Source organism: Dipodomys spectabilis, unplaced genomic scaffold (genome assembly GCF_019054845.1).
Source record: "Dipodomys spectabilis isolate Male_0828 unplaced genomic scaffold, ASM1905484v1 ptg000018l, whole genome shotgun sequence".
Lineage (NCBI taxonomy): Eukaryota > Metazoa > Chordata > Mammalia > Rodentia > Heteromyidae > Dipodomys > Dipodomys spectabilis.
The window spans coordinates 12,177,815-12,200,891 of record NW_024870695.1 but is presented as its reverse complement, the minus strand read 5'-3'; the positions used below and the strand labels follow the sequence as shown (position 1 = coordinate 12,200,891).

At 39.6% G+C, this 23,077-nt stretch overlaps 2 protein-coding genes across 2 annotated transcripts; both read right to left on the bottom strand.

Moving 5' to 3' along the window:
• Positions 1 to 3,498: 3,498 nt before the first annotated feature.
• Positions 3,499 to 10,620, bottom strand: Krt25 (keratin 25). The gene is made up of 8 exons (XM_042673882.1): positions 10,192 to 10,620; positions 9,340 to 9,422; positions 8,409 to 8,565; positions 5,905 to 6,066; positions 5,692 to 5,817; positions 4,865 to 5,082; positions 4,029 to 4,096; positions 3,499 to 3,684 (listed from the first exon to the last, which is right to left on the bottom strand). The coding sequence occupies exons 1-8, from the start codon at positions 10,618 to 10,620 to the stop codon at positions 3,575 to 3,577; spliced, it is 1,353 nt and encodes a 450-aa protein (XP_042529816.1). The 3' UTR covers positions 3,499 to 3,574.
• A 5,353-nt stretch (positions 10,621 to 15,973) lies between these two features.
• Krt26 (keratin 26) lies at positions 15,974 to 22,304 on the bottom strand. The gene is made up of 8 exons (XM_042670568.1): positions 21,873 to 22,304; positions 21,065 to 21,147; positions 20,546 to 20,702; positions 20,254 to 20,415; positions 20,042 to 20,167; positions 18,647 to 18,864; positions 17,147 to 17,214; positions 15,974 to 16,125 (listed from the first exon to the last, which is right to left on the bottom strand). The coding sequence occupies exons 1-8, from the start codon at positions 22,302 to 22,304 to the stop codon at positions 15,974 to 15,976; spliced, it is 1,398 nt and encodes a 465-aa protein (XP_042526502.1).
• Positions 22,305 to 23,077: the final 773 nt, after the last annotated feature.

Sequence of the window (23,077 nt, the reverse complement as noted above, 5' to 3'; positions counted from 1 at the left end):
GAAGACTCTCATTCCACTCTCGCAGAGTTATTGTAAGGATTAATAAATTTTATTTATAAAGGATCAGGAGCAATGCCTGGCAAACAGTAAGGTGAAATGTGTTAAATAGAGACATTTACAAACAACTCTTAGACTATAACTCTACATGAAGTAAGGAACTGATTTTGGTTTTAGTGACAAATTGATGAGATCAGTATTCATTCTGTCTCTGACCATTCAAGAGTAATTCTGGAGCCTTGGTAGTACACACTTGTAATACCAGCACTCAGCAGGATGATGTGGGAGGGTCATGAGTTAAAGACTAGCCTGGCTACATAGTGAATTTGAGGCCAACCTGAGCTATGTAGGAAGAACTATCTAAAAAAACAAACCAATAGGAAGTGCCTCTGTGGCTCAAGTGGTAGAGCACTTGCCTTGAGCTGAAGAGCTGAGGCACAATGCCCAGACCCAGAGTTCAAGTCCCACGACTGACAAAAAAAGACAAACCAGCAAACTGGACGGGTACTTGTGGCTCATGCCTATAATCCTAGCTACCCAGGAGGCTGAGATCTGAGAATTGCAGTTCGAAGCCAACCTGGACAGACAAATCTGTGAGTCTCTTATCTCCAGCTAACTGTTAAAAAGCCAGAATTGTGTGTAGTCCAAGTGGTAGAGCACCAACTATGAATGGAAAGCTCAGCAACATCAGATCTGGCACAATTAAAATAAATTAGCAGAAGTTATAAAACTAGAAAACAATATTATATATGTATGGCAATCTATCAGCTTTTATTTTAAACATCCTATAAAATGCAAACCTATATTAATTGGTGTTTATTACCATGGAAACCTACACCTGCATTTATACTAGCCCTATTCTGTCTCAAGTGTCATTTTTCAAAAATGTGTTTCAGTGATTTATGTTTCCTTTAGATAGATATCATCTGTTACTAATACTTTTGTGTTTCTATGTATTTTTAAAACTATTTTTTGTCTTTTCTTTTTAGGTACTGGGGATCAAACCCAGGACGTTGCACGTGCTAGGCAAGCGTTTTGCCACTGAGCCACATCCTAGCCTTCTATATTGTTTGCAAGGAAAGATGGACTCTATCATTAGCTACATCTGACTACAGACCCTATCCAAGCGTCTTGGGCTTGAAGTGGCACTAGGGGCAGTAGTCGTAGGGCTAGCGTGCTGCAGCTCTGCCCTGTGTATTTCAGGGATCTGTGGTGAGACTTCTTTTGCAGCAAAGTGTTAACTGAGTATGTTGGAATATTCTGACCAGATTCTATGGAATCTGCAAGTCCCATAGAAAGGTTTAGCTGTCTTAACTCTTTAGGGATAACTCATAAACCTTGGAATATCTTATCCCACAGAAAGTGTTTGTATTCCAGGGGTCTTGGGCTGAATTGGAGACTTCATGTTAACAGTGTCATTTATACTTGGTCCTTGAGCTCTAGCAGTTTGATCTCTGAAAGGGCTGGAGACTGGGTAAATAAGATGGGTCATGTGGGCACTCAATACCCAGGTGAATGACCCTGGACCCTGAGGTTTGGATGGGCTTCTCTAATTGGCAGTATTACATATATAATGTCACATACCATGGCTGGGAGAACTTAATGCTGTTTCCTTCCTTCCTACCTTCCTTCCCTTCCCCTGCCTCCTTCCCTCCCTCCCTTCCTTCCTTCCTTTTTTCTTTCTCTTTCTTTCCTTGTTTCTCTTCCTTCCTTCCTTCCTTTCTTTCTTTCTCTTTCTCTTCCTTCCTTCCTTCCTTTCTTCTTTCTTTCTTTCTCTTTCTTTTTTCTTCCCTTCCTTCCTTCCTTCCTTCCTTCCTTCCTTCCTTTCTTTCTTTCTTTCTTTCTTTCTCTTTCTTTCTTTCTTTCTTTCTTTCTTTCTTTCTTTCTTTCTTTCTTTCTTTCTTTCTTTCTTTCTTTCTTTCTTTCTTTTTTCTTCCCTTCCTTCCTTCCTTCCTTCCTTCCTTCCTTTCTTTCCCTTCTTTTTGATTTGAGGGTTTATTAAACTACCCTGAATCAATCAAATAGCAATTTGAGTGCAGTTTCTGCTGTTATTGAGAAATATTTCAATTCATTATTAAAATACCTTTTGTAGGTATACAGATTTGTGACAAATGTATACAGCTGAATAAGAATTTCCATTTGGAAGCATCAACCTAGCTCATGAGAGAGGATGGGATAGTAAGTTGAGAAGAGGGGTGTAGATCACTTCAGTATATAAATTGCAAGATATTTTTTTCTAAGTTAAAATTTTCTCTAATATATATATATATTTTTTTTTTTTTGGGGGGGGTCTGGTCGTGGGGCCTGAACTCTGGGCCTGGGTGCTGCCCCTCAGCTCTTCAGCTCAAGGCTAGCGCTCTACCACTTGAGCCACAGTGCCACTTCCAGCTTTTTTCTTTTTGCGTATGTGGTGCTGAGGAATCGAACCCAGGGCCTCGTGAATGCAAGGCAAGCACTTTACCACTGAGCCACCTTCACAGCCCCGCTCTAATATTTTAATGCCTTTGTTTCACATCATCTGGCATTTTGGCTGAAGTGGCCTCTGCGAAGATTGTATCAGAAAAATCACAAAGGTAATTCAGGGAGAATTACAGTACTATCATCTTTTCTACTTAATATTTTTACAGGAAATCTTAATAAAATATTCCTGAGTAGATTTAAAATATATTCACAGAGGGCTAAGGATATGTAAGTATCTAGGGGCAACATTTGATCTAAGGAAATTATAGTATCAGCTCATCTTACTCATTTTTCTTTTTTCGAGATGAATCCTCTGGTTAAGAGAGTTATGAACACTAACTGTAAAATAACCTTGCAAAACAAGTTGATAACTTTATAGATATAATTTGCATTCTGCACCAGGATGTTTCTTCAATCTCTCTTATATTTGTAATATGTATTTTAATATGTATTCATAATAATGAAGCTGAAAATTAGATTATTATAAATATTGAGTATTAAAAAATAAGAATTAACACTTACTGAGTTCTTACCCCATAAGTATACTTTAAGGTAATTAATTTAATAGTTACAACAACTATTTGAGACAAATGATTTTATTATTCACACTTACAGATGAAGAATCTAAAATGCACACATCTTAGCTATTATGAAAGGAAAATAGGTATTAAAAAGTCAAAATATAGTAGATGAAACATTTAATAAAAATGTGTTTATTCCTTCTGATTTAGTCGGATTTATCTGGAAAGCCTCATAAAAATCTAGGGGAAAAATCTGTTAGATATTATGTGAAAGTTTTCCCACAAATGAGAAACTGTTAGATACCCATCTATCTGTACCAGATATAAATATTTTAAAGATAAGACAATCACTGGTGATGATTTGCTCAAGGGAGAAGGTTTATTGAGTACAAAGTATTGATTATAGATAGCTGTAGAGTAACCAAGTGAATCATATTTGCACATGACATTCTTTCAGATGAAGGGGCAGATCTACTTTTGATTGTCCAGAAAGAGAAAAGAACAGAAAGACCATAGGACAGACATTTTACTTAGACTTGCTCATATTCCCAGACTCAGTTAATGCCTTTTCTTGGAAGGAGTTTGGCTGTTCTCTGTTAATTGCTTTGAGATTTCTCTTCCAGAGAGTGGAGCCTGGTGGTAAGGATCTTGCTTCGCTGGTCTACCTCCTCAAGAACTTTCTTAACTACTATGGGTTTGGCTGAATCTGAAAAATTAAAATTTAAAGGAGATTTTTACGGTTAAAAAAAGATAAATAAGAAATTATATCAATTAACAGAATAATAAGATTTTATATACAGAATGGGCTAAGTAGAAAGCATGCATACTTAAGAATAATACATTTTTGGGTGAAGTTTGGTTACTTTAAAATCATAGTAACGTATGACTTTGTTTAAAATTAAAATACATTACTAAGTTAGACATCTAGTACACATACACACTGGTGTCTACTATAAATCTTGATTACATCTAGCCTTACCAATCTCAGGTAATATAAAAAAGCAGTCTTCATTGGAAAGGAGGTATAGCATAACAACGGACTTTCATTACCTTTGATTTGAGTTCCCACATTTCCAGCTCCATAATCTTTAGACTTGTAACCTGAAGACTTGCAAGCCCTGCAAAGACATCACAAATAAGAATGATTTCAAGAGAATGCCTTCAGTTCTAGATCCTCTATTAAGCTTTCTTTAGCTCTTTGGTGAGAACATATCCAATCGGTTGCACAGTTGAAACTGCTGTTTTCTCATTAAGAAGTGGTACTTTTAGCCAAGCAAGTGTAGTATATGTCTGTAATCCCGGCCCTTGGGAGGCTGAGGCTGGAGGATTTGGAGTTTGAATTCAGACAGGAGACCTTGTCTCAACCTCAAGAGAATGGTATATTTTTAATTTTCATACCTTAAGCAGAGGGCTTGTTGCATTTGATCTTGTGAAGTATTGCTAATTCATAGCTGGCTAAATGGTATTATTAACATTCAGCATTCATGGTTGTGAGAACATTAGTTCTTAGTCACTTCCCAGATCTAAGTTTCAAGCCAGTTTCAGGATAATCATGATTCAGTGTCAGTGGAGGGTTGGTTCCATGACCCCAGTGGATACAGAAATCCCAGTGCAAGTCTCTTACAAAATGGTATGATATTTCCACATAACATCTTCTGTATGCTGTATAATAATCATCTCTAGGTTACTTATAAAATATCAATACAATGTACATCCTCTGACACAGGTTGTGATAAGGTACTCTTTAGGGAATAATGAAATAGGAAATCTATACATGTTCAGTATAGATGCATTTTGAAACTTTTGGATATTTTCCTCTGTGATTGGTTGTTATCCATAAGGAAGGGCTCCAGATTGGAATCTTCCATGTAAATTACTTTACCTACCCCTCATCTCCTCCTATCAGGAGGCAGTAGGTCTCGATCTCCTTCTCCAGGTGGACCTTGATATCCAGCAGTTGCTCATGCTCCAGCTTCTGGCCCTCGGTCTCAGTCCTGACCTGGTGCAGCTGCTCCTCTAGGGCCCCGATCTGAGCCTGGATCTGGGCCAGCTGAGTGCAGTAGTTGCCCTCTGTCTCTGTCAGGGAGCACTCCAGGGATTGTTTCTGTCAGGGAACAGAACAGGGAACCTGAGGCAGATAGATACTGACAGGCAGATAGGTCTTTGATATATGATATATGATTTCCTCTTCTTAGTAGCTTGAACTATAGTTATTTCAGATTTCCCATCAACTCATTGTTAAGATGACTGCTGCTTTGTAAATAAATAGGCAAATCTTTCTTTATGGTAGAATAGACCTAGTGGCTTTGGGGTTGCTGTTTTAGCTGATTCATGATCCCATTGTTTCCTATTATTTCAGGTCTGCTATAAAAATCTATGTCATTGCTAGTGGCTCCCACCTCTAACCCTAGCTCCTTGGAGGCTGTGATCTGAGGCTCCTGGTTAAAGGACAGGAATGTCCTTGAGACCCTTACCACCAATTAACCAGCAAAAAGCCAAAAGCAGAGCTGTGGCTCAAGTGAAAGAACACCATTCTTGAGCCAAAAAGCTAGGGCACAGCAATCAAGCCCTGAGTTCAAGCCCCAGGTTCAGCATGCACACACACACACACACACACCTATGTGCATATCTTTTCATCACTGTTAGGGGCATTAAAAACTCATGGCACATATTCAGCAAGCACCTAGGAGCTGGGAGCATAATGCTTCCATACCGTGGCTAACAGGGATTGGAGCTCAATCTCCAGGGTTTGCATGGTGCGCTTCATCTCGGTCAGCTCGTTCCGGGCAGAGGTGGTGGCGCCGACGTCCTCGGAGATCTGCTGCTGCAGCGAGGCGCTCTGAAACGAGGAAAGTCAGGGAGCACAGGTTAGGGCCCTGAGCATCCTCAGAGCGCACGGGGCGGCCGGTGACAGGCCGGCAGATACCTTTTCGTTGAACCAGGCCTCGGCATCCCTGCGGTTCTGCTCGGCCAGGGCCTCGTACTCGGCCCGCATGTTGTTGAGCAGCACGGTGAGGTCCACCCCGGGCGCCGCGTTCATCTCCACGTTCACGTTGCCTCCCGCCGCGCACTGCAGCACTTGCATTTCCTGTAGGCAGAGAAGGGTTCAGCTCAGCCATGCAGGCATCCCTGGAAAGTTCTAGAAGCTTAGCTTTGGAAGAGCTCTGAAATGTCTGTTTTTGGTTTTTTGAATTCCCAGGCTGTGTGCAATGACCTCTTCCCTCCATGTGCCCATTCAATTTGCCTTGAAAAGATGGTGAACACATCACCATTTCATGGGGTAGCCCTGTTGCATTCTGGATGATTTCTTGGGCTTCTGTTTGTTTGTGTTGAATCAAGATCACAGTGTATAGCCCAGTCCTCCCACCCAGTCTTCCTAGTACAGGGATTACAGGAATGCACCACTGTGGTTGACTTGGAATAAGAGTATGAATTGTTCCAGAGCTTTTCCTTATGGTGAACTGGGCTTTTAGTCTTGTAACCCCAACTCATCAGTGTTAGCTTTGTTACCCAGAATAAGTCTTCATTCCTTTTCCAATGAAAATCTTTAAAAAAAAGTCTTAAAAAATTCCTTTTTCCGTATGAAAGTCTTTAAATTGTCCTCTGAACTCTTTAGCTACTTGTGACATAAATAGGCATCCTTGTAATGGGCTTCATGTCACTAAAGTTCACCTTCCATGAGCTCTCAACTTGGGTGCATCCCAGAAACAGACATAAGGAACATGATCAGAGTTTGAATAATTCTGAACAATTGAAATGATAATCAATCATTCAATCATTAAGTTCCCCTAGGGAAGAAAGAAGCCGGCTGCCTGTGATGCTCACACAGTGACATTCTATTGATCTGTTGGACTTTGGAGTCAGATAAATCTCTTTGTGAATTCTGGCTTTGTCCTCTAGTGGTGGTGTGAATTGGGGAATGTTGGTTGACCTACTTAAGTCTGGATTTACTTATCTGAAAATTGAGAGTATGTAAAAATCCACATTCTTTCGGTTGTTTAAAAAGAAGCAAAATAAGTAATAATCATAAGACTTAGTCACGTTGCCTGGAATATTAATGGTAAACACATGCAGGTTATTATAATTACTTTCATCATGGAAGCTGGAGTCCACATCTACACTTTATTATGTCTGAATTGTGTGCAGTTGGGATGCATATGCAATGTGAGTTGTTTTTAAGATTGTGGAGAGTGGGCATTCCTTGAGGAGTCTGTGTAAATTAAATTTGTTTTTTTTTTTAGACAGTCTCTCGGTGTAGCCCAGGCTGGCTTTGAACTGTTCTTTCTGCCTCTACCTCCCAAGTCTTGGTATTACAGGTGTGCACTACCATAGCTGGCTTTTAAGTCTGTGCATTGAAATGACATAGCTCAGTATATGTGTCTGCTGCAGAAACTCTCCTTCCAACTCTGGATTACTCTGTGATGAGGCTTTCTTTCTTCTATGTCTCACACTGTTTCAATGTCCTTTCCTCTGTGGTGGATTCTGTGCATCAATGGCTCACTATGGCTTTTATTCCTGAGCAGTTAGTAAAATTTCCCTCAGTTCAAGCAGAAAAAAAGAGAAAAAGGTCATTGCAAGAGAAGAATTAAAACGATTACTTGCTTACAATTCATCAAAAATGTATTAAATGATTTCCATGGACTGCACCCATACTTGAATTTGTAAGGTCAAATGATTCAAGTGATTTTATTTGCAAGACAGCCTCGTGACTAACCAAGTATCATTCTCAACATGACTAATCTGCTTTAAGCAGTTTACTTAACTTTGGAAGTCTCTTTGCTATTTAACAATATTAAATTTATTTAAAAGTATAAAGATATTCCTTCCTTCCTTCCTTCTTTTCTTTTTCTTTTTAAAGAAAAAAGTAGGTCTAAAACAGAATCCCAAAGATGAAATGGTTGCATGATCTGATTTTCAATCTAGCTTCCCAGAGTGACCCCTTTGAAATGTAGTATGTGCTTGGAAGTATAAAAAATTATAGAGTAAAAATTTAATTGCTGTTTCATTTTTCTAGCCATATTTATTAAGATATGTCTTTATGATAAGTATATGTACTTAAAGTGTGTAACTGTTACATAGTTTTGTTTTTTTAAGGATCCCCTTAAAGTATATTCATTTAATCCAATTAGATGTAATCTGCTAAGTAGACTATTTTAACTCAGCTATAATTACATAGCCAAATACTGATCTTATAACACTGGTTATGTTGGAAAGCAAGATTCTTTTATCTTCTCATGGGAAACTAGATGAGAGAACAAGGGTGAACTGGTACAGGGAATTCAACACAAAGACAAGTCAGCCCTTCTGCCTTTGACAGATCACAATGGGGCTTTAGACTGACTTCTTATTTAAGAGGTTTAGTACACTGTCTCCTGTTGGGTGGGCAGTATGCACAGAGGGAGAGTACAGTGGAGGGCAGGCAACTCTTACCTCTTTGTGGTTCTTCTTGAGGTAAGTCAGTTCCTCACTCAGGGTCTCGTACTGAATCTCCAGGTCAGTCCTGCACAGGGTGATTTCATCCAGAACTCTGCGTAGCCCATTGACATCAGCCTCTACACTCTGATGAAGAGCCAGCTCATTTTCATACCTTGAAAAGTAAATTTTTTTCCAATTTGTCACATGGTTTGAGATCGTTACCAATCAATTATAATGCTAAAACTGTGTGTGTGTGTTTGTGTGTGTGTGTGTGTGTGTGTGTGTGTGTGTGTGGTGTGTGTGTGTGTGGTGTGTGTGTGTGTGTGTGTGTGTGTGTACCGGTACTGAGGCTTGAACTCAGGATCTGGATCTCTCACTTAGCTTTTTTCCTCAAGGCTGGTGCTCTACCACTTGAGCCACACCTCCACTTCTGGCTTTTATTTTTTTTTGCTGGTTCATTGGAGTTTAGAGTCTCATGGATTTTTCTGCCTGGGCTAGATCTAAACTGTGATAGTCACATCTCAGCTCCTGAATAGCTAGGAGTACAGTGTGAGCTACCAGTGCCAAGCTGTCTCTGGTATTTTTGAAGTAGCAACTTTGACCACAAGAAACATTTTCAAAATTTATTGTATATAATTATTATTCTTGAATCCCTGGGTATTGGACAGAAAAAGAAATAGGTTATATAAAACAATAGCTATATGGGAATTCATTAAAACTAGCCAAAATATAGAAAAGTAGTAAGTTTCTAGTAATTTTAAATTTATATTTTAAATAAGAATATTGTTCTAATCTTATTATATTATTATAATAAGCTTCCATGTTAAAGTCTAGAACTTTGCAGTTTTTGGAATAAGAGTGAGTAACATTTAATGGTGACATTAAAAAGGAAACGAGTCATTTCATTAATGACCACGAGCTGTTTTGGCTCTGCAAGTCCACTTACTTGAGTCTGAAATCATCAGCTGTCAGCCTGGCATTATCGATCTGTAGAACAGCATTAGCATTGCTGGTGGTGGAAGCGATGATCTAAAAATAGGGAGTTTGAGTTTTATTTTTAAAATTTATTTTGTTCTAGTCCTAGGACTTGAATTCAGGGCCTGGATGCTGTCTGTCCCTGAACGTTTTTGCTCAAGGCTAGCACTCTATCACTTGAGCCACAGTTCCACTTCCAGCTTTTTGGTGGTTAATTGGAGATAAGAGACTTGTAGACTTTTCTTCCTGAGCTGACTTCTAACAGTGATCCTCAGATATCAGCCTCCTGAGTATCTAGGATGATAGATGTGAGCCACTGATCCCTGGCAGGAGTAGGATTTTTTTTTTTTTGCCTGCCTTGGAGTTTGAACTCAGGGCCTGGGCACTGTCCCTGAACTTCTTTTGCTCAAGCCTAGTACTCTACCACTTGAGCCACAGCACCACTTCGGGCTTTTTCTGTTTATGTGGTACTGAGAAATGGAACCCAGGGTTTCATGCATGCTAGGAAAGCACTCTACCACTAAGCCACATTCCCAGCCAGGGTTTGAGTTTTCAGTGGCAATTTATCACAATGAGTTAAACTCCACCCCTCCTCCGCACTAGCAAATGGAAATAATGAAAATCAACTCAGTTATTAGTGACATTTTTATCAGGAGGCTAGTCAACTGAATCTACTTAGCACTAACTTCCAATGCTGAATTAAAATTCCCTGTAAGAAATAATCACAAATAGGATGGAAACGTGTCTCTAGAATTCTAGTGACATGAAATCCAGACCTAAAAACATATGCAAATCCATGTGATGGCCAAATGTTATTTCTTACCTGGTTTTTAAGATCATCGATGATAGGAAAATATCTACTGTAGTCATGGTCAAGACCCCTGCAAGAGCCGGGTCCAAATTTCTCATACCAGCCCTTGATCTTCTGCTCCAGGTCGGCATTGGCTTCCTGCAGGGCTTGCACGTTATCCAGGTAGGAGGCCAGGCGATCGTTGAGGTTCTGCATGGTCACCTTCTCATTGCCAGAGAGGAGGCCTCCCTCGTTCAGGGTAAAACCGGCGCAAGGGTTGCCTGTCCCTGCATTGGCCCCTGAGGAACTGCCACCAAAGGCACAAGAGAAACTGCTTCCAATGCCTGGGATGCCGCAGGCATTTCCAGCTCCAAAGCTGCCTGCTCCCCCAGAGAGCCTGAGTGACCCTGTGCTGGGCCGGGGATAGGATCTCCGGGATCCACTGGAAAGTCGCAGAGACATGATGATTGCAGGGCAAGCGAGTCACAGATCTGTATTGGTGGAAGCCAGAATGGATCGTCTTCTCCCCTCCACGATGTTGTTCGCCTTTTTATATACCATTGCCAAGGGTGTTCTATAGGGGAGTTCTGCCTACTTAGAGTAAAACATGGCTTGCCCGCCTCAGCAAGTTAGTGTAATTGCACGATTTTTTTTTTTCCTAATTAGTATCTAGCTTCGTTGGGCTCCTTTCAGGAGGAGGGCAGTTGCCCTGGGGTTGGTGGTTATCTGAGAAATGGGTCTGGGTGGAGCAGTGTCAGGTTCACCATTACATTTTAAAATTGCCAATGAGTCATTCTGCATTTCCTCCCTAAGGAGATAAAGCTCATCAGGCCATTACAGAATTAAAAAAAAAAAAAAAATCAGGCCTTGTGGTTTTGGGGCTATTAAGCTAAGGTGGGTTTTGAAGTTTCCGAGGCTCTTTCTGCTTTTATTCTCACAATTCTTTTGGGATTGGTTGAGAAGAGAAACTGTAATCATGACTTGACCTGGAGTCCGCTGGTCATGAGGCTTTTGCGTTTATTTTGTTAGTGATGATTGTTTTTTGTCTCCTTTTGCCACCATTTCCGAAGGGAAGTTTAACTACCATTTTGGCTGACACATGCAACACGTTTGTTGACGCGTCTGATGGGGATAGTTGTCTCCTCTTTTTCCTTTGGATAATTGAGAACACACCTCCCCTAATTGTTGTTATGTTTTGTGGGAGTTTGGAAAGACATTAGCCTCTTTCCTGACCCTGCAAAATTTGAAGCAAATCTGGAAGGAATTTATTGGATGTATGTTTACTTCAAGTGGTTTATTTAGCTTAGGTGAAAGTCATAAGGAAGGCTAGCTAGATATATCTTATCAAAAATTCTATTAAATATTATAGAAATGATAGCCCCATATTTGTGGTGTAGAATATGATGTTTTGATACGTATAACATTCTGGAATGCCTAAATAAGGGTGATTAACATTCCTATTACCTCACATAGTTTTGCAGTTAGGACATTTAAAATCTATTCTTTGCAATTTTCAAGCATTAAATACATTGTTACTAATGATAGTCACCTAATTGTACAATAGACCTCTTGAACTTATTTCTTCCTTCTAATTAAAATTTTATATACTTAGGACAATGTCTCTCCCATTCTTTCCCTTGGTGGTTAGCGTGATGTTGGATAATTTTTTTCAAATACGTTTTGGTTCTTTGAATGTCTTCTTTTAAGAATTGTCCTTTAAATCAGGTTATTTTCTTGTTATTGGGATGTTAGAATTCTTTATATATTTTGGAGATTAAACCGTAATCAGATTTACAGTTTACAAATGTTCTCCTAATATGTGGGGTATCTCTGACTTTTTAAATACTTGGCTGTGAAAAAACCCTTTTTCAAGTTTACATAGACCCATTTTTTTCTTCCTTGCTTTTTGGGGGTCAAAAAAACATTTGTACAGACCAATATCAAGTTTTGCTCTATATTTTCTTATAATAGCTTCACCATTTTTTTAGGTTTTGTGTTTAACTGTTTAATCCATTTTGAGTTGATTTTTGTATTTAGTATGCAATAAAGGTTCAATTTCTTTCTTCCACATATGGATATCACTTATTCTCATTTTTTTTTAATTGAAGAAAGTGCCCAATTTCTATTCTTAGCACTATTTCTTTTCTTTTTTTTTTGAAAAAAAAAAAGAAGATTGCAACTGCGAGCATGTATTTCTGGGCTGTTTATTCTGTTCCAGAGGTCTGGAGATGAGTTTTTGCACCAAGACTATGATGTTTTGATTATTTAGAGCTTTATAGTAGATTCTGAGATTAGATGAAATGATATATCCAACTTCATTCTTTTTGTTCTTGTCTCAGGATCTTTTGTGGTTGCATATGAATTTCTGAGAAAAATTACATTGCAGTTTTGTTTTACTTATTTATTTAGTCAGTCATGGGCCTGAACTCTGGGCCTGGGCGCTGTACCTTAGCTCTTCAGCTCAAGGCTAGCACTCTACCACTTGAGCCACAGTGCCACTTCCGGCTTTTTCTGCTTATGTGGTGCTTAGAAATTGAACCCAGGGCCTCATGCATACAAGGCAAGCACTCTACCACTGAGCCACCTTCCCAGCCCCAGTTTTGTTTTGTTTTGTTTCTGTTTTTTGTCAGTCTGGGCCTGGGTGCTATCCCTCAGCTTTTCAGCTCAAGGCTAGCACTCTAGCTCTTGAGCCACAGCGCCACTTGCAGCCTTTTCTGTTTATGTGGTGCTGGGGAATTGAACCCAGGACTTCATGCATACAGGGAAAGCACTCTACCATTGAGCCACCTTCCCAGCCCACATTGCAGTTTTTTTTTAAAAAAATAATTGGAATTACATCAAATCTGTAGATCATTGTAGCTATCATGAATCTTTTAACAATCCCAATTCTTCTAATCTATAGACATGTGATATCTTTCCATTAAATTTGATTTCTTTAATTCCTTTCATGTTTTATAGCTGTCAGTATAAAGATCTTTCACCTCTTTATATTTTTCTTCTATTCTTTTATGTTATTGTTAAAGGTACTGTTTTCTTGACTTTCTTTTTGAGAGAGTTTGTGATTAGTGAGTAGCAATGTTACTTTCAATTGTTGACTTTGTATCTTACAACTTTGTTGAATTTATTTATTAGTTCTAACAGACTGTGTGTGTGTGTGTGTGTGTGTGTGTGTGTGTGTGTGTGTGTGTGTGTGTGTGTGTGTGTTAGTCCTGGAGCTTGAACTCAGGCCTATTCCAGAGCTTTTTTGATCAAGGATACTACTCTACCACTTGAGCTATACCTCTACTTTGGTGGTTAATTGAAATAAGAATATTATAGACTTTTCTGCCCTAGATCAGCTTAGAACTGTGACCTTCAGATTTCAGCCTCCTGAGTAGCTAGGATTACAGGTATGAGCCACCAGAAACTAGCTAATTCTAACAGATTGTAATAAAGTGTTTAGAGATATCTTACGTAAACAGAGATGATTGACTTTTCTAATGTGGCTGTCTTTAATTTCTTGTAAGATAACGGCTTTGGTGAGGATCTCCAGTGCTATGTTGAATAGAATTAGTGAGAATGGATGCCTTTGTTTTGTTCCTGATTTTAGAGGAAAAGCTTTCAGTTTCTCATTAAGTATGGTGTTTAATGTGGGCATGGCAATATGGTCATGATTATTGTTACTACTATTATTATTATTAATTATTTTGGTGCCAGTATGTGGGCTTGAACCTAGGACTCAATATTTGTGTTCTAACACTTGAGTCATAACTCCACTTCTGGCTTTTTGGTGGTTAATTGGAGATAAGGGTCTCATGGACTTTCTTGCCCAGACTGGCTTGGAACCACAATTCTTAGATATCAGCCTCCTGGGTAGCTAAGATTACAGGTGTAAGCCACTAGCACCTGACTCAATTTCTATTTTATATCCTATGTGATCTTCCTTTTATCATTTAACCACTTGAATTAAAAAAATATTCAGCTGTTTATTTGTATTCTTTAAAAAAGTTCATTCAGGTATTGATATGTGTATTTAATTTTATTGATCATTCTTACAACTATTCTTTGAGGAATTCTTTGAGATTTCATCCACTTTCATTGGAGTCCATTCTTGTGTACTTATTGGCTTCTTGAAGACCTTTGTTGCTTTGTTTAAAAAAAAAATTTTTTTTTGGTTGGTTGTAGGGCTTGAACTCTGGGCTTGGGTGCTGTCCCTGCACTCTTCGGCTCAAGCTGAGTGCTCTACTGCTTGAGCCACAGCGCCACTTCCAGTTTTCTAGGGGTTTTATTGGAGATAAGAGTCTCATGGACTTTCCTGCCCGGGCTGGCTTTGAACTGTGATCCTCAGATCTCAGCCTCCTGAGTAGCTAGGATTACAGGCGTGAGCCACCGGTGCCTGGCTTTTGTTTTTAAATTTGTCTTGTATTTTTGAATTGGGATTTGTATATCAAGGTCAAGTCATTGGGAGTTATAATCACTTGTTCAATTTGAATGTTCCCAGTGTTCAGGCAGGACTGTTGAGTGGCAGGATGGAGGTGAACGTTTTCATCATCAGAATAGGGGTATAGCTGAGTATTCAAACATTCACCTGTGGAAGTCAGGGTACCAGGCCTGACTTGTGGCATCACTCAGACCATGGAAAACCTACTGAAGTCTCTTGTAGTGCCTAGTGTATTGGTTGGTGCTAAATGTGATTTGAGGGAAGGGCTGGTTAAAGATCAATTGTTCATTTCTGTGCCTCACTTGAGAAGCAGACCTTTTTTTTTTTTTCTTCAGACCATAAGCTAGTGTGCAGCCCATGGGCTAGCAAGGTCCCTATGTTCCCCAGGTGTCCAGTTTGTGCCCCTAGGAGCAGCAAGGGGAAGCTTGGTGGTGTTCCTGATGAGTTCTTCACTCATCATTCTTATTTTTCTGTTCAGCTTACATTGTACTAGACAGCAGATGAGGATTGTCTATAGAGTATTGTTGTTTTAGTTGTCCCAAATTAGAAAGAAGTCCACAGTAGAATGTATACTTTGTGGCAAATATAGACTGGCAACAGTTTTAAAATATTTCTGTCTACTATATGAGAATGAACAGTTTGTGTGTATGTGTTCATGCTGGGGCTTGAACTTGAGGCCAGGGCACTGTCATTGAGCTATTTTGCTCAAGGCTAGTGTTGTATCTTTTGAGTTCCACTTAGGGCTTTTATGGTAATGGCCTGGAGATAAGAGTTTCATGGGCTTTCCTGCTCAGGCTGGCTTTGAACAGCAATTCTCAGATCTCAGCTTCCTAAGTAGCTGGGATTATAGGATTGAACCACTAGCAGTGAGTATGAACAGTTCTTAATTATGCTGGGTGTCATCTTTTACATCCATACAAGCCTAAACCCAAAGTGATTAGGTTATTTATGTACCAGTGACATATTTGGGCCTAGAGGTAGGGTCAGTGTACTTTCCAATATGTCATTATTAATTGAGGTAAATGCGACCCTGAAGTATATTGTTTTATTAGTATGGCTTTAATGTTGTCACCTAGAGATCAACTGTGGAAATTTAAAGGAATCAGATTAATAAAAAAAACTTGTGACAGGAACTTTTTTTTAATGGAATGGCAAAAGGAAAAAAAAGACCCACAGAGTAAAAGAAAAAAAAAAAAAACTAGGCAGAGAGAAAGATGTTTCCTCCTCTTGAAAGGATTACATGCAAAATCCAGGAGAAAAGTTAAAAGGAAATGAGATTATAGACCTTTGATGTTTAAGGTCAGAGTGAATAATTTCCTTGGGTGACTTGAGCAGTGGGGTGGGGCAAAGGGGCAATGCAAAGCTTGCATTGTTTTTAAAAGAACTTTATCCCTCTTAGGATGCTTTAGTAGGTAATCGTTGCTCCATTGTAATGTTGCTTATTTTAGAAGATTTTTCTTCCACTGAATGAACTCTCAGTGAAAGGACATTGCCCAGTTGATCTAGCTCTTCAACCATTGTCTTGACAAAAGATTCTTCTGTTGAATCTAAAATAAAATAAAGTGCAGTGATCATTTGTAACAAGTCAAAAGGTATTTAGTCACCGAAGTTATGCTTTTTAAAATCAGTTGTACATTTACAGAAAATTGAGATAAAACACTGTATCTGAAATCAACATTTCACAAGACCTGGGACCATCTATTTTTAAAAAAAATATTTATCACTTTTTTTAAAGTGTAATGGGTATTTGGAAGCATAAATGAAATCTGAATTAACATGACCTAAGCATTGGGTAAGAACAGGCCTGAAGTATTTTTTTGTTTTTTTTCCATATATATTTTTTATTGTAAAAATACTGTATAGAGGGGTTAGAGTTACATGAGCAGGGTAATGAGTGCATTTCCTATCGAGCATTGTTACCTCCACCTTTGTTTTTCCCCTACCATCCTTTCCTTCCTCATTTTTTTTTTTTAAATACCAGCTTTCCTATTTTGTGCTTTAGCATTACTCTTTTATCAAAGCATTGAGCCAATGAAAGACGATATGCTTCAGGAAAGAAAGATGTTGGGGATTGAGTTTTCTTTTCTCCAATAATTTGATCACAGCCATTGTATAGAGATATAAAATACAAGTATTAAGAATTGTTATGCCAGGTGTTGGTGGCTCACACCTGTATCCTAGCTACTCAGGAGGCTGAGATCCGAGGATCATGGTTTGAAGCCAGCCAAGGCAGGAAAGCCCATCAGACTCTTATCTCCAATTAACTACTAAAAAAGCTGGACCTGTGGCTCAAGTGGTAAAGTGCCAGCTCTGAGTGAAAAAGCTAAGTAAGAGTGCAAGGCCCTGAGTTTAAGCTCTAGTACAGGCACACACACACACCACACACACACACACACACACACACACACACACACACACACACACACACACAACTGTCATAATATCCTCATATGTCTTCATTCACTAGAGCTAAACTTAGAATAAATTTCATTTGGCTAACAAATAAGTTTTTATTTAATAAAACTGAAATAATTTAAAAGAATTATCTTTAGTAGAAGCTTTTTATACCTTTGTTTTGATTTTCAGAATTTGCAGACTTGCTTTCTTTTGATTTAGGACATGTGGATTCACTTCTTCTGTGAAGAAAAGAGTAAATTACTGTATTTTTTCTTTTAATAGGGAGCTTATAAAAATATGAACTAGAAACAAGAATTTTGGAGTTCTCCTTTCAGTAAGATTTAAATTCATCTATATTTAAGAGACACCAGTATACTTCAAAAGAGATTAAATAACTGTTTATGATTAGAAATTTCCTACAACCAAATATTACTTCATCTAGCAATCTGGTAATTCCAGGTTCTCCTTTTTATTTTTTGTTCATGCTTGAAGTGCCCACTCACTAGGTGGGCTAGGCCTAGAAATACAAGTAGTTTAGTATAATGCTTTCTTAGAAATCAAGCATTGATGTAAAAAGTTACATATAGCAGGAAAGGTGCTGTCAGGTAAAAAAAAAAAAGTATGGTGGCCACGAAGCATATTTTGTACTGAGAAGGGAGCCATCACTGTTGGGTTCTTGGGAAAATAGGTTGTAGAGGGGTCACCCTAGCCTCCGAGGATACAGAGATGTTACCTACTCGTCCGGTGGCCATGGCAAATGTGTTGTTATAGTCCTTGATGGCTGAGTACCTTTCATGCATAAGCTATTGCTAGAGCATATTATGAGCCACTTGTGGCTGAGAACAGTTAAGAAAATGGTTTTGGTATTATCCAAACTTATCAATGAGGAAATTGTGGTTCAAATTTACCCAGTGTGTGAGTCATATCAGAACTATAATTCTAGGGCCCTTTTTTGCTCTTGGCTGACAAATGGTGGTGCCTCTCCAATGACATCTTCGTAATCATCATTGCTCAACTTTGGTAGAGGGTGTGTGTGTGTGGCAACTTTTAAGGTAATAAAATAAGTGATTATATGGGATGTGTTTAAGCTAGGCGCTGGTGGCTTAAACTTGCAATCCTAGATACTCAGGAAGCTGAGATCTGAGTGAGGAATTTCAGTTTGAAGTCAGCCTGAGTAGGAAAGTCTATGAGACTCTAATTTCTAATGAACCACCCAAAAGCCAAAAAGTGGAGCTGTGAGATAAAATGGTAGGGCATTAGCTTTGAGTGAAAAAGCTAAGGAACAGCACCATGGCCTGGAGTTCAAGCACGAGAACCTGAACTCTCTCTCTCTCTCTCTCTCTCTCTCTCTCTCTCACACACACACACACACACACACAATTTGTTTAAATATATATTATAGAAAACACATTCTCTTTTGATTAAACTACTAGGATTAAATATTACATACTTAATTGTCCTTTATATCATTATACACACAAATATTTTACCTACTTAGAACTTTGGTTTTTCAAATCTGTTTTCATTTCACTTGAATTAAATAATGTATACAGCTAAAGATATTTAAGAATATAATCTTTAGCAAATTTCAGGATACAGTATTGGTATAATATTCACAGAAAGACTCGGTCATTGTGAGGTAAATCCCCCCTCACCAAAATCAGTATTTACCTTTCTTCTCCATCTAATAAGTTGCAATATGTTTTGATTTCTTTTTCCAAAAATATTTTGATATCAAGAAGCTGATCATGCTCCAGCTTCTGCCCTTCTGTTTCTGTTCGGATCTGTTGTAGTTGCTCTTCCTTCACACCAATCTGATCCTGGATTTGTTGGAGCTGAACACAGTAATTTCCTTCAATCTCAGCCAAGGAACATTCATAGGACTGTTTCTGAAAGAACAAAGGAAAGCAAGAGAGAATGGCATGTTTGTATTTTAAGCATACCATGGTAGGGCCCAAGCAGTTTCAACTGAAAAATCAAAATTATTAAGATTAAAAAAAATCATCTCCATTGAAAATGTCATTTTTTAAGTTTTGGTGTTGGTGAGTTAGAAGTAGTATTTATGGACAAAATTTTGAATATTTATGACACATTGTATTTTTAGTCATATATAATTACATACACTGTACTTAGTGATCTATTTTAAGCTGCCAGTGGGGCTCACACCTATAGTCCAAGCTACTCAGAAAACTGGTATCTGAGAATCACTGTTCAAAGCTAGCCTGAGTAGACAAATTAGAGACTTTTATCTCCAACTAATCAGCAAAAAGCTGGAAGTAGAACAGCCTTGAGCAGGAAAAGCCAACCCGGAGCTCAAGGTCCTGAATTCAAGCCCTAGTACTGGCAAAAAAATAAGATATATATTATATCTTATATATAATGTAATATGTTTATTTATTTATATATATTTATTTATCTATGCACATATAGTGCTATGGTTTGGATAAAAGTTTGAATGTATCCCCCAAGAGTTGTAGTTTGGAAGCTTGGTCCTAGTATGGTAATGGTAAGAAGTGCTGGGAACTGGGTGCTGGTGGCTTATGCTTGTAATCCTAGCTACTTGGGAGGCTGAGAGGATCATGGTTCAAAGACAGCTGGGGCAGAAAGGTCTGTGAGACTCTTATCTCCAATGTACCACCAGAAAAGCAGAAGTGGCACTGTGGTTCAAAGTGATAGAGCACTAGCTTTGAGCAAAAGAGCTCAGTGACAGTGCCCAGGCCCTGAGTTCAAGCCCCACGAATGACCAAAAAAAAAGTTCTGGGATCTTTAAAAGGAGAAGCTTGGTGGGAAATAATTAAGCCATTGAGGATGCTGCTTTTGGAAGAAATTATTAATAGCTGAAAGGGTTGTTACAAAATAGTGATTTCTTCCCCATCCCCACATATTCTAATGTCCTGTCCTTCCACTTGCTCTCTTCTTCTTCATGTACATCTACCAAGATGTGGTAGTGCCAGGTTGTTTAGATTTTCAGTTTCCAAAAATTTCTAAGTACCTAGCCCCGTGCATTTGTCATAGTGATGGCAAATGGACCTACAGGTATTTGATTGGGTGGCAATGTCTACGTACCATAGCCATGAGGGACTGAAGTTCTATTTCCAAGGTTTGCAGGTTGCGTTTCAGTTCTGTCAGCTCACATCTGGCTGCTGTGAGTGCCCCCGAATCATCTGAGATCTGTTGTCGCAGGGATGCGCTCTGAATCAGAATTGTCAGAAGGGTCAGTGGTTGGTCTCCATTGTCTACTGAACAAGGTTGGCTTGTGTGAGTCCCCATAGTCATACCTTCTCATTAAAGCAGGCCTCGGCATCTTTGCGGTTCTGCTCAGCCAGGTCCTCGTACTCGGCCCTCATATTGTTCAACAGAGCAGTTAGGTCTACTCCCGGGACTGCATTCATCTCCACATTTACGTTCCCTCCAGAGGCACATTGTAGGACTTCCATTTCCTGGAAAGGGGTCAGTGTTAATGCTCAAGGGAGGAGTGGTTGTTTTAAATTGATGTTCACTCCTGCGATGGAAGGTGAGGCAGGAAGCCAGACATTAAGTACAAAGCCAAGGTGTAGGCTGTGCTCTCACCTCCTCATGGTTCTTTTGGAGATAGGTCAGTTCCTCGGTGAGGGCTTCACACTGAATCTCCAAATCAGTTGTACAAAGGGTGAGCTCCTCTAACACTCGGCGAAGACCACTGGTGTCGGCCTCAACGCCCTGGTGCAAAGCCAGCTCATTTTCGTACCTTAAACATCACAAAGTGCTTGAGTATTTCTATCACAGACTGCTGAAGGCAAACTTGTAAAGACATTTCCTGATGGTTCTTACAAGGACAAACTGGTGAAATAATTTGAAAAACCCACTGATTTATGTATAGGTGTCCTTTTGTTAGAGCTGATTTTTGTCATCCAATGTGTTTGACAGTTGAATGCAGTATTGCTAGATTTAAAAAGTTGGTGATAGCTCTTTAGAAAGGTGTGTGAAATTGGATTTCTTTTGTAGAATCGTTTTATTAGCACATTTTTGGGTTTAGAAAGAAAAGATAAGTTCTTTAGCAGCAGTATTTTTATGTCTATGAACATCATAAGTGACTTGATTTGAACCTACTTCATCCTGAAGTCATCAGCGGTCAGTCTTGCGTTGTCATTTTGTAGAATAATTCTGGCATTGCCAGAGGTCGCAGAAATAATCTAAACAGGGTAAGTTGTGAAAAATGTGAAATATGCAAAGTCAAAGGACCCTCCAGATTTCATGACTCCACGACAAGCATCTGTATTAAGTAGCATTTTTCCTATGTTCAATGAACTTTAGATTTCCATCAGATAATAGTTATCCTGAACTTAAATGTCACATGGTCTCTTTCTCTCTCTGTCTCTGTCTCTCTTTCCTTTTTTTTTTTTTTTTAATTTTGTTGGTCGTGGGGCTTGAACTCTGGGCCTGGGTGCTGTCCTGAGCTCTTCATCTCAAGGTACACGCTCTACCACTTGGGCCACAGCACCACTTCCTGTTCTCTGGTGGTTTATTGGTTTATGGACTTTGCTGCTCAGGCTGGCTTTGAACCATGATCCTCAGATCTCAGCCTCCTGAATAGCTAGGATTACAGATGTGAGCCACTGGTGCCCAGCCTTTCTTTTCTTTTCTTTTTTTAATGCCTGTACTGGGGCTTGAACTCAGGACTTCTCATGCTACCTTGGCTATTTTTACTCAAGGCTAGTACTCTACCACTTGAGCCACAACACCACTTTTGGCCTTTTTTTTTTTTTTTTTTTTTTTGCTGGTTAATTAGAGATAAGAGTCTCATGGACTTTTCTGCCTGGCCTGGCTTCAAACCACAATCCTCAGATCTCAGCCTCCTGAGTAGCTGGGATTATAGGCATGAGTTTTCAGTGCCTGGCTCAAGTCTTTTATTTCTTACCTGTTTTTTCAAGTCTTCAATGACTGGGAAATAGCTGCTGTAGTCATGATCAAGTCCCCGGCAACAACCAGGCCCGTATTTCTCATACCAGCCCTTGATCTTCAGCTCCAGCTCTGAGTTGGCCTTCTGCAGGGCATGCACATGGTCCAGGTACAAGGCCAGGCGATCATTGAGGTTCTGCATGGTCATCTTCTCATTCCCAGAGAGGAGGCCAGCCTCATTTCCAAGAAAACCAGTGCCACTTCCTGGTGCCCCATTATGGCTGCAGCTCCCCCCTGAAGAAATGCCTGCAAGAGCACAAGAATAGCTGCTTCCTGCTCCCGACCCAACACACATGCTGCCGGTCACAAAGCTGGTCTCTCCACGAGAAAGCCGGACAGACTCAGCCGGCGAGCACATCCGCCTGGAGCCACCAGGAAGCCGAAAAGACATGACAACAGCCCAGCTAGCGCCCCTTTTCCAGACTGGTACAGAGCCAAGGCCACTTTGTTCAGAGCGCGGCTCCTGTGGCCTTTTATAGTGTCCAGAAGTCCTTGCAATCCACCGGAGCCCACCTGTAATAAAGCACTACTTGCATCCTAATTGTTGTTTTCACCATTGGGTGATTTTTTATAGTGTCCAGTAGGTGACAAGATGCCCCAGGGACATATTTTATATATAAAAAAGGTGCCAGGTAGAGTCAGACTAAATCATAGCTTTAAAGTCCTAGTGGTAATCATAGTTCACAGACCTCAGAAACCATAATTTATTTTTATAAAAATTTCTTTTTTCCTCCCTTCCTTCTTCCCTCCCTCCCTCCCTCTCTCCCTCTCTCTCTCCCTCCCTCCCTTCCTCCCTCTTTTCTCCCTCCCTCCCTCCCTCCCTCCTTTCCTTCCTCCCTTCCTTCCTTCCTTCCTTCCTCCCTTCCTTCCTTCCTCCCTCCCTCCCTTCCTTCCTTCCTTCCCTTCCTTCCTTCCTTCCTTCCTTCCTTCCTTCCTTCCTTCCTTCCTTCCTTCCTTCCCTTCCTTCCTTCCTTCGTTCTCTCCTTCCATCCTTCCATAGTACAGGTTGTCCTTGAACTCAAAGTCCTCCTGTCTCAGCTGTCTAAGTACTGGGAGTACAGACATACATCACCACACCTGGCTTTGTACATCTTTTCTCACCTCAGGAACAGAGTCTAGATTTTCTTCCCATCCAACAAAGGATTAGTTATTCAAGTGAGAAAC

Coding starts and splice junctions, on each gene's coding strand:
- Krt26 (XM_042670568.1), bottom strand. CDS start 22,304: ATGTCTTTTCGGCTTCCTGGTGGCTCCAGGCGGATGTGCTCGCCGGCT. Junction 18,865..20,041: donor TTCAGTCCCTCATGGCTATG/GTACGTAGACAT, acceptor TTGTTCTTTCAG/AAACAGTCCTATGAATGTTC. Junction 17,215..18,646: donor TTATTAGATGGAGAAGAAAG/GTAAATACTGAT, acceptor TTTTCTTCACAG/AAGAAGTGAATCCACATGTC.
- Krt25 (XM_042673882.1), bottom strand. CDS start 10,620: ATGTCTCTGCGACTTTCCAGTGGATCCCGGAGATCCTATCCCCGGCCC. Junction 8,566..9,339: donor GCTGATGATTTCAGACTCAA/GTAAGTGGACTT, acceptor TTACTTTTCAAG/GTATGAAAATGAGCTGGCTC. Junction 3,685..4,028: donor TGTGGGAACTCAAATCAAAG/GTAATGAAAGTC, acceptor TTAATTTTTCAG/ATTCAGCCAAACCCATAGTA.